At 43.9% G+C, this 15,805-nt stretch overlaps 1 protein-coding gene across 4 annotated transcripts in view; it reads right to left on the bottom strand.

Annotated features, from left to right (window-relative positions):
• Positions 1-15,805, bottom strand: part of LOC109930475 (chromodomain Y-like protein 2) — a 109,696-nt gene that overhangs the window by 4,942 nt on the left and 88,949 nt on the right. For 3 of the 4 annotated variants that reach the window (XM_048605705.1, XM_048605703.1, XM_048605707.1), the window contains exon 7: positions 2,083-2,127. The exons of the other annotated variant lie outside the window; for it this stretch is intronic. In XM_048605705.1, the coding sequence (XP_048461662.1) occupies positions 2,083-2,127 (45 nt within the window). The remainder of the gene's footprint in view (positions 1-2,082; positions 2,128-15,805) is intronic. 4 annotated transcript variants of the gene reach the window in all.

The raw sequence follows: 15,805 nt of genomic DNA, 5'->3' as shown, positions 1-15,805 counted from the left end.
TGGTAACACTCTTGCAGTAAATCAGAAATTTGTGGTTTCAAGTCTGTCTCCAGGTCTTGAGGCTGATTCTAAATAAAAACCGAAAGAACTGCGGATGCTGTAAATCTGGAACAAAAACAGAAGTTGCTGGAAAAGCTCAGCAGGTCTGGCAGCATCTGTGAAGAAAAATATCAGAGTTAACATTTCCTCAGAACAGACCCTTCCTCACCGGACATTAACTCTCTTTTTTCTTCACAGATGTTGCCAGACCTGCTGAGCTTTTCCAGCAACTTCTGTTTTCGTTGTTGAGGCTGATGCTGCTGTGCAGTACCAAGGGAGCCTTTATTGGAAGAATTATCTTTCAAGTGGGAAGTTAAGTCAAGGTTAACTTATTATAAACAGATGCACCCATTCCCATGGCACTATTCTTCAAATAGGGACATTTCCTCTATAATTCTTCTTGTCTTGAATACTGCTAAAGCATGATTTATTAGACTAAACCAATGGGAACTCTCTAACCACGGTCAATTGTCGTAAAGCCCATCTAGTTCACTAATGTTCTTTAGGTTTGGAATCCTACTGTCCTCACCCAGCCTGGCCAACAAGTGACTCCAGACCACAGCAATATGGCTGACTCTTAACTGCCCTTTAGGCAATCGATTGTGATAGGCAATAAATGCTGGGCCTAGCCAGTGATGCCCACATCCCACAAACAAATTCAGAGGAATAAAAAACGACTATGAGTCCTTTCCACATTCTGGTTGCTGTCCTAAAAGCTAGTTCTCCAGATGTCCTAGATGTCCTGTACTCAAAATAATGCAGAAATCCAATCTGCTCCATCACTCCACTCTTAACGATCAGCAAAGTGGTGGCAGGTGTCATCAATGAGTGTTACTTACAATATCTGCGCAGCAATATGTTGCTCACTGATGCTCAGTTTAGGTTCCAGCAGGACATTCGGCTCCTGATCTCATTACAACCTTGCATCATACATGGCCAGAAGATTCCAGAAGTGAGCTGAGTTATTACCCTTGACATCAAGGCAGCAATTGACCAAGCGTGGCAGCTAGGAGCCTTAGTAAAGATGAAGTCAATGAGAATCAGGGGTTAATCCTCCATGGGTTAGAATGGTAACTAGCACAAGGGAAGATGCTTGTGGCTGTTGGAGGCAAAACATCTCAATCCTAGGACATTGCTGGTTCATTTTCCAGAGTAGCATCTTAGACCCAACCATCTTCAGCTGGTTCATCAATGACTTTTCCTTCATAACAAAGTCAGATGTGCAGACATCCACAGAGAATTGCATAGTATTCAGTAGCATTCACAACTCCTCAGAAACTGAGGCAGTATGAGTCCATAGACAGAACATTCAGGCTCAGGTTTGTTTGTGGCAAATAACATAGGTGCCTGGAAATAACCACCTTCAATATGAGGTAATCTAACCAACTTGCCACGATGTACTAAATAAAAATCAAAAGAACTGCGGATGCTGTAAATCAGAAACAAAAACAGAAGTTTCTGGAAAAGCACAGCAGGTCTGGCAGCATTTATGAAGAGAAATCAGAGGAGCGTTTCCGGTCCGGTGACCCTTTCTCAGAACTACTATCAGAGTGAACATCTTGGTTCCAGTGACCCTTCCTCAGAACTACGTCACCCGACCCGAGATGTTAACTCTGATTTCTCTTCACAGAAGCTGTCAGACCTGCTGAGCTTTTCCAGCAACTTCTGTTTTTGTGCAATGATGTACAATGATGTCACCATCACTGAATGCCCCAACATGAATGGCTTGGGGCTCACCACTGATCAGAAACTGAACTGGACTAGCCATATAAATACTGTGACTACAAAAGCAGGTCAGAAGCTGGGAGTGTTATGGTAAGTAACTCATCTCTTGACTCCCCAGATGCCTGTTCCACCGTCTTTATGTAAAAGTCAGGAACGTGATGGAATTCCCTGGAGGAATGTAGCTCTAAAAAGACCCAAGAAACATAACACCATATAGAACAAAGCAACACACTTGACTGACACCCCATCCACCACTTTAAGCAAGCATCGCCTCTATTACTGGCACATAGTGGCAGTAGTGCTACAAGATGCACTCACCAAGGGTCCTTCGACAGCACCTTCCAAACTCGCGACCTCTACCACCTAGAAGGACAAGGACAGCAGATGCATGAGAACACCACCACCTGCAAGTTCCCTTCCAAGCCACTCACCATCCTGATTTGTAATTATGTTGTCGTCCATTCACTATTCCCAGGACATAAACCTGCAAACGCCACCTGTACAGCACTGTGGTTGTACTAAAGTGACTCCAGTGGTTCAAGGTGGTGGCTCACCATCATCTTCTCAAGGGCACAGATATACAGATGCAGTGATTGCACCTCATGAATGAATTTTTAAAAAAATCCTGACTTATCCAGCATGACTGGAAATAGCCACTTGCCTCATTTGCTGCATGTGACATTTTACAATGCATAAAACAGCTATCTTTAAAAACAAATTGCTGAATCGGAATGCTGTGCCTGTAGACACAAGGTGCTGCAATGACACAGGTCATGTGTACGTGTCATATCTTTCAAACCTTGCACTTAGTTTCTAGTTGATGTACTTTTGTGAAAATGAAGCTTCAGTTTATACCCTGGGAAGCCAAATAAAGAGAGTCAATTTCCAAATACAAGAACTTCACCCATTTAGCAACAGCAGATTGTTAAGGATTAAATCACTGAGGGAACAACATAAAATCTGATTAGCTACCACTAAACTGTGAGGCACCCAACAATGTATTTTGAAAATGAAAATCCTTGTTTCTGCTTGATAGTCGGGGGTGATGGTATCATGCTTTAGCCAGTGCACAGTCAACACTGATGTTGGCAATGTCATCTGGTGAATGCCTTATAAGGTAATGGTTATGAAGGGGTATGATATTCATTTACATTGCTACAACCATTCAACTGATGTCAAACACAGTTTGTGGGTGGAGGACAAGGGCTCCCATTTTCACAGGAAGGGGAGTGTATCTGCCGTGGCGGAAAATCCAGAAAGAGTTGGGAACCAGGCACCTCAGCTTCTGGACGGTTCTGGGGATGAGCCATTTTTTTTCACGTGTACAGATCGCTGAGACAGCTGGCCAGTTAAGTGATCAAACTACCTCCAGTGAAAATTTCAGAGTCCGTCTGGCATCCTTTTGGGGCGGGGAGGGGATCCACTGGGGCGAGAGTGGGTAGGTTACCTTTGAGGCTTAACTAAAGAGAAAAATCAAAAGAACTGCGGTTGCTGTAAATCAGGAACAAAAACAAAGTTGCTGGAAAAGCTCAGCAGGTCTGGCAGCATCTGTGGAGGCGAAAACAGAGTTAACGTTTCGGGTCCGGTGACCCTTCCTCAGAACTGATGGTGGCTGGGAAAACGTCAGTTTATATGCAGAAAATAGGCAGGTGGGTGGGGTAGGGAGTAAACGATAGGATAGAGCCCGAAGAGAGAATAGTTGTTAATGGGGACTGTTAGTGACTAACAATAGGGGGCGTGTAGTGGCAGGCTATGTGGTAACAAGGCCTGGTGTGTGGGGTGGGGGGCTGGGACATGGGAGAGTTTAGGCCCTAAAATTATTGAACTCAATATTGAGTCCGGAAGGCTGTAGGGTCCCCAAGCGGAAAATGAGGTGGTGTTCCTCCAGCTTGCGTTGGGCTTCACTGGAACACTGCAGCAAGCCAGAGACAGAGATGTTGGCCAGGGAGCAAGGTGGTGCATTGAAGTGGCAGACAACAGGTAGTTCAGGGTCTTTTTTGCGAGCAGAATGTAGATGTTGTGCGAAGCGGTCGCCAAGTCTACGCTTCCTTTCCCCAATGTAGAGGAGACCACATTGTGAGCAGCAAATGCAGTAGACTAGATTCTTGGAAGTGCAGGTGAAGTGTTGCTTCACCTGGAAGGTCTGTTTGGGCCCTTGGATACTGGGTAGGGAGGAGGTAAATGCGCAGGTGTTGCACCTTTGCCGGTTACAGGGGAAGGTGCCATAGGGCTGTGGGGAGGTGTTGGGGGTGAAGGAAGTATGGACCAGGGAGTCCCAGAGGGAATGGTCCCTGCGGAAGGCGGACGAGGGAGGGGAGGGGAATATGTGTCTGGTGGTGGTATCTTGCTGGAGGTGGCAGAAATGGCGTCTGTTGATCTTCTGCCAAAAATCCACGAACAGGACTGTCCAGGTAGATCCATTGTTTCAGCCTGCTCATGCCCCACAGAACTCATCTCTTCCTACCTTGACTCAGTCTTCTCCCCCCTGGTCCAATCCCTATCCACATATATCCATGATTCATCTGACGCCTTACGCCAGTTTCAAAGCTTCCAGTTTACCGGCTCCAGCCACCTCCTCTTTACCATGGATGTGCAATCCCTTTACACATCCATTCCCCACCAGGTGGGTCTTAGGGCTCTCCGCATCTTCCTGGAGCAAAGACCTGAACCATCCCCACCCACCGCCATCCTCTTCCGCTTGCCTGAGCTTGTCCTCACCCTCAACAACTTCTCTTTCAACTCCTCTCATTTTCTTCAGGTAAGAGGGGTTGCCATGGGTACCCGCATGGGCCCTAGTTATGCCTGTCTCTTCGTGGGGTACATGGAACATTCCTTGTTCCAGTCCTATTCCGGCCCCCACCCTCAACTCTTTCTCCGATACATCGATGATATCATCGGTGCTGCTTCCCTCTCTCGTCGAGAATTGGAAAACTTCAATTACACCTCCAATTTTCACTGTGCCCTCACTTTCATCTGGTCTATCTGACTCCTCCCTTCCCTTCCTCGACATTTCTGTTTCCATTTCTGGGGATAGACTGGCCACTAATATCCATTACAAACACACCGACTCCCACAGCTACCTGGACTATACATCCTCACACCCCACTTCCTGTAAAGACTCCATCCCATTCTCTCAGTTCCTCCGTCTCCATCGCATATGTTCAGATGAGGCCAACTTCGACAAGGGAGCCTCCGAAATATCCACATTCATCCTCAACCAAGGATTCCCCAGCTCCGTTGTCGACAGGGCCCTCAATCGGGTCCGACCCATCTCCCGCACTTCTGCCCTCACCCCTTCTCTTCCCTCCTGCAACAGCGATAGGGTTCCCCTTATCCTCACCTACCATCCCACCAGCATCCACATGGAGAAGATCAGGCGCCATTTCCGCCACCTCCAGCAAGATGCCACCACCAGACACATATTCCCCTCCCCTTCCTTGTCCGCCTTCCGCAGGGACCGTTGCCTCTGGGACTCCCTCGTCCATACTTCCTTCAGCTCCAACACCTCCCCATAGCCCTACGGCACCTTCCCCTGTAACCGGCAAAGGTGCAACACCTGCGCATTTACCTCCTCCCTACCCAGTATCCAAGGGCCCAAACAGACCTTCCAGGTGAAGCAACACTTCACCTGCACTTCCAAGAATCTAGTCTACTGCATTTGCTGCTCACAATGGGGTCTCCTCTACATTGGGGAAAGGAAGTGTAGACTTGGCGACCGCTTCGCACAACATCTACATTCTGCTCGCAAAAAAGACCCTGAACTACCTGTTGTCTGCCACTTCAATGCACCACCTTGCTCCCTGGCCAACATCTCTGTCTCTGGCTTGCTGCAGTGTTCCAGTGAAGCCCAACGCAAGCTGGAGGAACACCACCTCATTTTCCGCTTGGGGACCCTACAGCCTTCCAGACTCAATATTGAGTTCAATAATTTTAGGGTCTAAACTCTCCCATGTCCCAGCCCCCCACCCCACACACCAGGCCTTGTTACCACATAGCCTGCCACTACACGCCCCCTATTGTTAGTCACTAACAGTCCCCATTAACAACTATTCACCCTCCCAGCCTGATCGTTAGCAACTCCTTTGTCTGTCCAACTGTCTTTCTCTCTCTTCGGGCTCTATTCTATCGTTTACTCCCTACCCCATTCACCTCCCTATTTTCTGCATATAAACTGACGTTTTCCCAGCCACCATCAGTTCTGAGGAAGGGTCACCGGACCTGAAACGTTAACTCTGTTTTCGCCTCCACAGATGCTGCCACACCTGCTGAACTTTTCCAGCAACTTTGTTTTTGTTTAACTAAAGAGAAGGTTGTGTGTAAATGGTGCATAAATCCCCGGAATTGTCCAACTTGTCAAGAAGTGTCAACCTGTCAAGAACTTGTACCTAAGATGGTGCTATAAATGGTGACTTATAAACTTTTCACTGTACTCATTTGAGTACGTGATAATAAAGCTAATTCTATTCAATTCAAGTGTCAATCTATCAAGAAGTCTCAAAATGTGTGTTTATGAATTACTTATGTTTCCAATAAGATATAGTTTGTCATATAAAAATGTAGATGTGAGCAATATATTCTTCTTCCCATGTGTACACTGCAGATTTTTTTTGTTCATTCATGGGATATGTGTCACAGAACGAAGCAAGAATTTATTGCCCTTGAGAAGTTGGTCGTGATTTGCTTTATTGAACAGCTAGAATCCATTTAGTGTCGTTACATCCACAATGCCATCTGGAAGGGAGCTCCAGGATTTTGACCCAGTTACTGAGAAGGAACAGAGGAATAGTTCCAAGTCAGGATGGTGACTGGCTTGCAGCAGAACATTCAGTTGGTTACTTTCCCATGTATCTCCTGCCCTTGCCCTTCTAGATGGTAGGAAGTTCAGTCTAAGGAGCCTTGGTGAATTGTTGCAATGTATTTTGTAGATGGTAGACACTGCTGTCACTGTGCATTGGTGGTGGAGGGACTGAGTGTTGAAGATGGTAGTTAGGAAGTCAATCAAGTGAGGCGTATTGTCTTGGACGGAGTTGAGCTTCTCAAGTGTTGTTGGAGCTGCACTCATCCAGGGTGTTCAATGAATTGGGGCGGTGGGCAAAAGGAGAAAGAGTGGTGGGAGGACGTCAGCTCTACATTGGTGTAGAGTTATGAGAAGCCATGGGAAGGGGGATTAGGCATTAGGTTGCATGGGAGTGTGGGATGTGGTCTGAGGGGAATTTGAGCAGCAAGGGCTTGAAAAATGTTTTATTTTTTTCCACTTTGTTTTGTATCTTGTCCTGGAACACCTTTGATGGAGGTCAGGTAACCTATAGAAATCAGCAAAGGATTTATATTGCGTGGCTGATTTCCCAAAGTATCATTCTCACTATGTAATGCCTAACCCTAACTATTAATTCAATATTTGATGATATGAGGTATTAAGCATTTGAGTGAAATGTTTGTTCACATAAAGGACTTGCTGAAGCAACTTCAATGTACTGAGCATCTTTTACATCAATGAGAGTGGTCCTTTTTTTCCAACAGTGATATCGACAATACTTTGGCAACTTTATTTTCTGCCAGATGGCTCCTGATCAATAAACATGCTGGACAACAGTTGAGTTGGCATGGAGAAGGAAATGGCAAAGGGTGGTAGGTGGGTTGATATGACTTTGCATTGAGTTGTCCTTGAGGCTACAAAGATCCATGTGTATGAAAGGCTGTGGAAGATGGGTAGATTGGTATAGGGTGGATGAGAGAATCGGGGGAGATTGGTAATTGACGTAGGGAGTATAAGGGCCATGAGAAGTTAGTAGATTGGCACAGGAAGTATCAAGGGCCATTTGGTGGTTAAAGGGTTGTACATTCACTAAGGGTATAAGAGGCCAATGGTGGTTCATACAAGTGGATAGGTTGGCATAGATGGGGCACAGGGAGCGAGTGCGTGACAGCAGGAGGGATATTTTCTGATTTAATCTTTATTTTAAAACTTTGAACATGGTTCAAAGCCGGAGTCCCTGGGCAGCCTGCCTCAGAGTGCAGGTAGCTTCTCAGGCTCTTCCTTCACCATCCAGCCTAACTTCTAACTAGCCCCACTCTTCCCAGACTGAAAATGATTGATTAATTGATTTATTATAACGTGTGTGAAAAGCTTTGCTTACGAACGGTACAGGGAGATCATAATAAGCGAGGATATACAGACCAAAAAGACTTAGACAGAGGCATACAGGTTACATTCGCACAGGGTGGGCGCTAGGCAAGATCAACATTAGTGAGATCAGCGTTATTTGAAGCTAGAGTCCATTCAACAGTCTGATAATGGCCGGGAAGAAGCTGTTCCTGAACCTGCTGGTGCCTGTGTTCAGGCTTCTGTATCTTTTGCCTGATGGAAGAGGTTGTAGGCGGTCATTATCAGGGTGCAATGGTTTGATGATGTTGGCAGCCTTTCTGCAGCAGTGAGCCGTGTAAATAGAGTCCATGGATAGAAGGTTGGCTTCTGTGATGTTCTGAGCTGTGCACACCACCTTCTGTAGTTTCTTACAATCCTGGGCAGAGCAGTTGCCATACAGTATGCTTTTGATGGTTCATCTGTAGCGGTTGGTGAGGTTCCTTATGGACATGCCAAATTTCCTGAGCCACCTGAGGAAGAAGAGGTGTTGTTGTGCCTTCTTGACTGTTGCACCTACGTGGGAAGTCCAGGACAGGTTGTTGGTTATTGTCACTCTGAGGAACTTGATGCTCTCCACCCTCTCAACCTCAGCTCCATTGTTGCAGATGGGGGCATGTTCTCCTCCCTTCTTTCTGAAGTCAATGATCAGTTCTTTAGATTTGCTGATGTTGAGAGAGAGGTTGTTCTCATTGCACCATATCACCAAGCCCTTAATCTCCCTTCTGTATTTTGACTCATCGTTAGATATCCATGCTAGTGTGGTGGGGTTGTCAGTGACCTTGTAGGTGGCATTCATTCGGAATTTGGCAACACAGTCGTGGGTGTACAGGGCGTACAGTAGGGGGCTGAAGACACAGCGCTGGGGGGCTCCAGTGTTGAGTGTTGTTGTGGAGGAGGTGCAGTTACCTATCCTCACTGATTGTGGGCTGTGGGTCAGAAAGCTGGGGGTCCAGTTGCAGAGGGTGGAGCCAAGACCAAGGGTCACGGAGTTTTGAGATCAGTCTGGACGTGACAGTAGTGTTGAAGGCGGAGGTGTAGTCAATAAACAGGAGTCTGACGTAGGTGTCCTTGTTGTCCAGATGTTCCAGAGACAGGTGAAGGGCTAGGGATATGGCATCCTCTGTGTACCTGTTACACCAGTAGGCAAACTGTAGGGGATCGAGGCAGGCTGGAAGACTGCAGCTGATGTGGGCCATACCTAGCCTTTCAAAGCACTTCATGGTTATTGAAGTCAGAGCCACTGGGCAGTAGTCAGTAAGGCACACTGCATGTGCCTACTTAGGTACAGGGATGATGGTGGAATGTGGACAACAATTTTACAAGTTGGGGTTCATGGAAGCTGGAGGTCTCCCACCTCCACTACCAGCCCTGTGAAGGAAAACTGGGTTCTACTCTAGTTTGCAAATGGAGCAGATGAGTCTATACCAAACTTCCTAAAGTCCTAGTAATTCTGCCTGGCCAACTGTAATTGTAGTTATTGTTATCATGCAATAACTCTTCTTGGTATCGAAGGACAGTGCCTCTTCTGTAGGTACTCTGTGGTGGTGTATGCCCTCCCATTAATCACCAGACAGGCCCAAGGCAAAGCAAAGAATAATGAAGATTGGTGGCAGCAGACTATCTCAACTAGTAGAGGCAGCAAATACCATAAACTACCAGGAGCAGACATTGGAAAAAATAGCACAACAAAGGCATGTGTTCAATTTATTGGTCAATATCTTACATCTTAATGTTTCCAAAATTTAAATCAACATACATGTTGCTGTCGTGTGCCATTTCCAAGATCCATTCAATTAGATGATTAATGCAACTCATTGCAATTTGCCTGAGGCAAGACACTACATTATTCACTGATCATCACAATTTTTCATTGTTATATATTTGAACAAACAGACGTACTCAATATGTACACCAGCACATCCTTCTTGATGATTGAGTACGTTCTGTAAATGGCAGGTCAACAGATCACACATTATCACCATTACACTCTGAAGGCACAGAATCTCTACAGAACATGTGCATTAGCAAGAACTGGAAATAGCTATAGACTGTGACTGCACCAGCAGTGTTTCAACACATTCATCCTTCCCATGAATTAGCTTCGCATGTAGTGTCATCAGTTTCCGTCAAAGCGAAGTCAATCTGCTGCGGATGACATGCTTTTAAAACATGCTGGTCTTAATAATTCAGTAATTTGTTCAGATTTTGAAGCCCACAAATAGGCCAGGGTACATCAAGACCAAAGTGCAAATGGACAAGGTCTAGCTTCTAGGTCAATCTCCCATCTTCAACCAGAGTCAGTTTTAGCTGTGAAACTGGTGATTATCCCGAACGCCATGACGGATTGCTCAGTGATATCTGAAGTAAATAAGCAGCACTGCATCTCCTTAAGTGTAAGAAAACAGCAGAAAGCTTCTGCACAGATGCTTACTGAGATATTCCTGAAACCAGGGGTTGCACAGTGCGCCTTGTTCTCCTGGTCCCCATGGTAACGTACTGTTGGAAAAAGCCTGAGATGCTCCCTTGAGGGAAATTTCCTCAGCACTGGGTTGGGAGGAAAGCCAGAACAGGAAAATCTTTTAAAGCTTCAAGAAGCTCTAGGAAAACCAGAAAGCCAACGTGTGAATGACCTCTCCAAAAGGAGCAGTCACCAGTGGTAAATCGAAATCCATTTTAAGAAGATTTTAAGAAATCCATAAAAGAAGATCTTTTATCAAATACATTTCCACAACCTTACGAGATTTGATACTACTTGAAGGATTCTTGTTTCACGACATAACTTTGGAACTGTATAATTCACTGTATTCCATTACTCATTTTTGAATACGGTTAGTTACATGATAAGCTCACTCATTACCCTGTATGTGCTGATGTACACTAGCATTGCCTCACTTTTATCATTCTTGCTCTTATTTGCAAGTCCCTCCAGAGTCTTATCCTCTTTCTGTAATGTCTTCCAGCCCTACAACTCTAAAAGATTTCTGCTTTTCTTATTCTGGCCTCTTGCACATCACTGATTTTAAGCACTCCACCATTAAACGGCATGCCCTTGGCTATCTTGGCTGGATGTCCTAGATTTCCTTCCCCAATCCTCTCAACCACTTTAACTTCTCTCTTCCTTGGAGATGTTCCTTAAAACCTCCCTCTTTGAGCAAGTTTTCCCTCATTCATCCTAAAGTCTCCTCAAGCGGCTCAAGTTTTGTTTTAATTGCATTCCTTGAAATGTCTTGGGATATTTTACTGGAGAAATGCATGATTTTGTTGCTACTTCACTCGAGTTTCCTTATTAGAGGTCTTCTTAGCAACTAGTTCAAATGGTCCTAATGTCTTAAAATCAACCATTATACAAAAAAAAAGATAATTATTCAACCATATTAACCAAAAAGCCCCTGACTGGATTACTAGTTTGTGTTGAAATGGCTGATCTTGATGAAGTGGTAGTTAGGAACATTAAAATTTGTCTCAGGCATCATACTCTAGAATTAGAATTTTGTTTTCAGAATTAGAATATCCTTTATTGTTACATCTACTCAAGTACAGAAGTACAGGAGTTCAGCGAAACATTTACAATGTCGCCCCACACAACGCCATTTTAGGTATAAAGTGCTTAGGTACAGAACTTAGATTCAAAATAGAGAAATAAAGGGGAAAGAACGGAAAAAAATCTGATATTACTTACAGCTATGAAAAACTGAGGAATAAAGTTGAAGGTCTTTCTATAAAGGGCCTGCAGCAGATCAGCGCAGGGGGCTTCCGCACATGGTCTGACGGGGCTTGTAAGCTGCTGACCACCCGCATCGGTCCCCAGTGCAACATCCGCTCTGCTCCAATCCTCCAGCCCACTGACCGTCCCTGCTCTGCTCCGAGCCTCCAGCCCACTGACCGTCCCTGCTCTGCTCCGAGCCTCCAGCCCATTGACCGTCCCTGCTCTGCTCCAATCCTCCAGCCCACTGACCGTCCCTGCTCTGCTCCAATTCTCCAGGCCACTAACTGCCCCCGCTCCACTCCGAGCCTCTAGCCCGATGGCCATCCCTGCTCCGCTCCATGGCTCCTACCCAATCCGGGCTACATGTTCAGGTTACACTTAAGGAAGTGAAGACTGGCTCAGGATCCTGCTTCTGATCTCTAACTGGGGCAAGGCAGTTACAAGGTCACGATTAATTCTGCTTAGTCTCCACGGCACAAACTCTCACAGTGTAGGTGGCAATGGTCATGTGGGTGAGATGCCTAGAGCTGGTGTGTTGCCTCCCATCAAGTTCAGGCAAAGCGAGAGAGCATTAACAACTGGTTGGAAAAAATATGCATATGCTCACTGTGGCTTTCCAACAGCTTCACAGACCAAATATGCATGAAGGGCTTCCTGAGATACTGACTTTGTAGAAAGGCTACTCAGGATTTGTCCAATGCTCACAGATTCAATTTCAGGAAAGATGAGAATACTGGATGCTTTGCATCTAAAAATCCCAAAGAAAGACATCTTGTTTGTGGCACTGAAACAAACATTTAGTGATCAATGCACTCTAATTACCAAGTAGATCCATCTTTTGTGTTTCTGTTGCACAGACACAGTATTTCTAACTACCATTTTACGTTCTTATTCTTGCCTAAAAGAATAACACATTTTGACATTTCCCAAGAGATTACAATCTTGAGATTCTTTCCAGCGCTGAATTTGACAGAGATTCAAAGATATATTTCCATCAACGTCTGAACAAATTCTTGCACAGTACACCAACAGGACTAACAATGTACATGGGTCAGCACACACTTTGATGTAATTTGACAGTAAATGCACCCTGCACAATGCATTATATTCCTTAATCTGGTATTGTGAGTGCACTGCATCATAAGATATGAAAACTGAAGCTGTGCAATCAATTCAAGAGCCACCATCAGAAAAATTTGATTTTTCTAAGGAAGCTCTACTCCTTTGATTGAATAAATTCTTAAAGCAAGCCCAAAACATCACATTAGTCTACTTACAATTTATTTTGGGCACTGGTGCAGGTTACTTCTGAGTGACAAGAACAAATGGGCAGGGTGATAGAAATCACCCTTTGTTGCACACTTCCCCATTCTCTGCTCTGTAAGTGTCATATCTATTTTCCCACTCGTTGGTGCTCGTAAATTTTGAGTGTGCACCTAATTACTTGACTACCAAACATGGTGGCATATTCATGCAGCTATAATGTTTTTCTCAATGATGCAGAACATAGGATTGTTGGAACACCACATAACTTCAGGGAAAAACAGCCAACTTCAAAATGCATGCTCTCAAAGTGATTTTCATTGGCTACAGGCTGGGATTATTTCAAAGTCTGAATGGAATAAGCAAATGCAGATTCTTACAAATATGTGCCAAATGACAGCATGTGCATGCTAACTATGTAACAGTATATTCTAAATTGTGTATAGTTGGGATGACGTATCTATATTTAATACTGTGAGAAAGACTGGAAGATGCTGAACCATTTGGACACTTTCCAATTAAATAGGGTTTTTAACCAAGGAATTAAGTCAATAGTTTAATGTGGACTGTAAGCTTTCTGCTGATTACAGAATGTCAAATAATTTTAGGGAGATAAAAATGGGGTTTATAATCTTTAATTGCTGGAAACCCTGGTTTTTGAAGAGACTATGGGGTCTTGCGCTGAAGGTTGATCTTACAACTCTTTCTGGTCTTGATGTCTACTTCAAAAACCAAGGCAGTCAGAAGGAAGACTTTCAAGGCTTTCAATAAAAACTAAGAATCGCTCAGTCTCTCATGGTGAAGTAATTGCAAAACTGACAAAGTTTCCATATGTCTGTATTTTGTCTACTTTGCAAACTGTGACCACTCTCCCAAAGACTGGGAACCAGCTCGATTTCCAGCCAAACCAAAGCTTACTTGAAAATCCTTCCACCGGTCTGCATTTGTCAGCAACTTGATTTTGTTAACAAGAAACTCAGTTCACTGTAGGAATTCATCAAATTCCATTCTTAATTTTCAGACCATTGGCCGATAAAGGCTCATTTCAAAATATCATTTTTGGAGAACTTTTCTGTATTTTGTGTCGTTCATCTATTAATTTGAGACATTTAAGCAACTCTTGGATAGGCACATGGATGACAGTAAAATATAGGGTATGCAGGGTAGTAGGATAATGGGATGGCACAACATCGTGGCCGAAGGACCTGTACTGTGCTATACTGTTCTATGTTCTATCTCTTTGTGTTGGGATTAAATGGAAATATAGTTCTAATTTTGAATTATATCTCAGTTGTTAACTAGTTTCGCTACTGGTTTTATGGGTTTTTTTTGAGTTTATTCAAGAAACCTGGTGAAAGTCTCTTATATTGTGGACTGTAATATCAGAGGGAAACAACTGGTCATCTTGACAATTGAATGAAAACAGTGACACTAATGATGAGACTTGATCCTCCTGCCCTGTTATCACTCTGTTAGCATGTACCTCAGACTGCTGGAGTGCAATGCCTGTCTGTTTCTTGTCTGTGCAGAAAAGGGTCATGAGAAGCTTGGGATGACCTGACTTTTACATCTCAACAACTTTCAGTGCTCATGTGAAATTCAAATTAATCGATTTTGGAATTTGCCAATCATAATTTGATATCAAGAATGCAAATCTTTAAATATAAAGCATCGCTTTGCAGCTCAGTCATAAATAGCTCATCACAATTCAGCATACGCCACAAGAGGTTGTTGGAGACATTTGCAGAATTTTTAGGAAACCCAGTGCATGTTTGATTGATGTGTTCCCTTTAATGCAGGGAATTGGGGTTAATTCTACTTACATAAAACATGGAGTGTCATCATCATCACCTTTGTCATAATTCAGGCAGCAAGGTGTCAAATAATTCATGGCTCACTGCATTAATGGATGTTGAGTTTATTAACTTGAATTGCTGATGTATTATTATTTTCACGTGTGTTGTAATCTTCTATTACAATCCTGCTTTTCAAGTGCACACTGATTGCGGTTGATTTTTTTTTACATAGAATGTCCTTTACTATGCATCAGTCGATAAATTGAATTCAAAGGGAAAAGGATGCTTAGGTGGTCGGTACAAGGTTGTAACACAAAGCAGGGATGTGACTAATTCATACTGTAAATATCAAAGTGCATCCAGCCTCTCTTATTAAAGTAATCTAATCGGTGCTGCAGCCTTGAACTTCATGTGTAATGATTGTCACTCAAAGTAAGAAAGTCTAATTCTACTCTATTTGGCCAATTTACGAGACTTTCAACTCACCTCTAATCCCAACTCATATTGTGTTGGTTTCCTTGCAGCATCCCATTGTAAACCAGTTAGCTGTAACAACAGTAGCCTGTTGTAAGCCAACCGCGACCACTATACAATAGCAAGTTTTCGAGAACTCTTTGTTGATTTTACTTTAACTTGCATTTCTCCTAAAGGAGGAACTGATTCTATTTTAGCCTTTTTGAAAGTTTTCATAATTCAGACTCACCTTTTTGCAAGCCCTGGTATTATTTCTTGGTTCAATATGCCTGCTGTTGTCATACTTTATCCTCAAGTTTTGCTTTTTGGACTTCCTTTCTCAGTGTTTGATGGAAGTACATTGCACCAATTTTATCTTGCTCATTTGTTCACTAAATGCAGCTTTGTTGCAAAGGAATAACAACTAATGTCCTCCCGTCTGTCCAGCAGTCTCTCATTTTTGCTCCTTTGAAAAGATATATCTGGAATGCGTTACAGAGATAGTAGGAACCGCCGATGCTGGAGAATCTGAGATAACAAGGTGTAGAGCTGGATGAACACAGCAGGCCAAGCAGCATCAGAGGAGCAGGAAAGCTGACGTTTCGGGTCGAGACCTTTCTTCTGAAGAAGGGTCTCGACCAGAAACGTCAGCTTTCCTGCTCCTCTGATGCTGCTTAG

This window comes from Rhincodon typus, chromosome 15 (assembly GCF_021869965.1).
Source record: "Rhincodon typus isolate 14 chromosome 15, sRhiTyp1.1, whole genome shotgun sequence".
Lineage (NCBI taxonomy): Eukaryota > Metazoa > Chordata > Chondrichthyes > Orectolobiformes > Rhincodontidae > Rhincodon > Rhincodon typus.
Note: the sequence above shows the minus strand (reverse complement) of the source record. Positions and strands in the feature narration are given on the sequence as shown.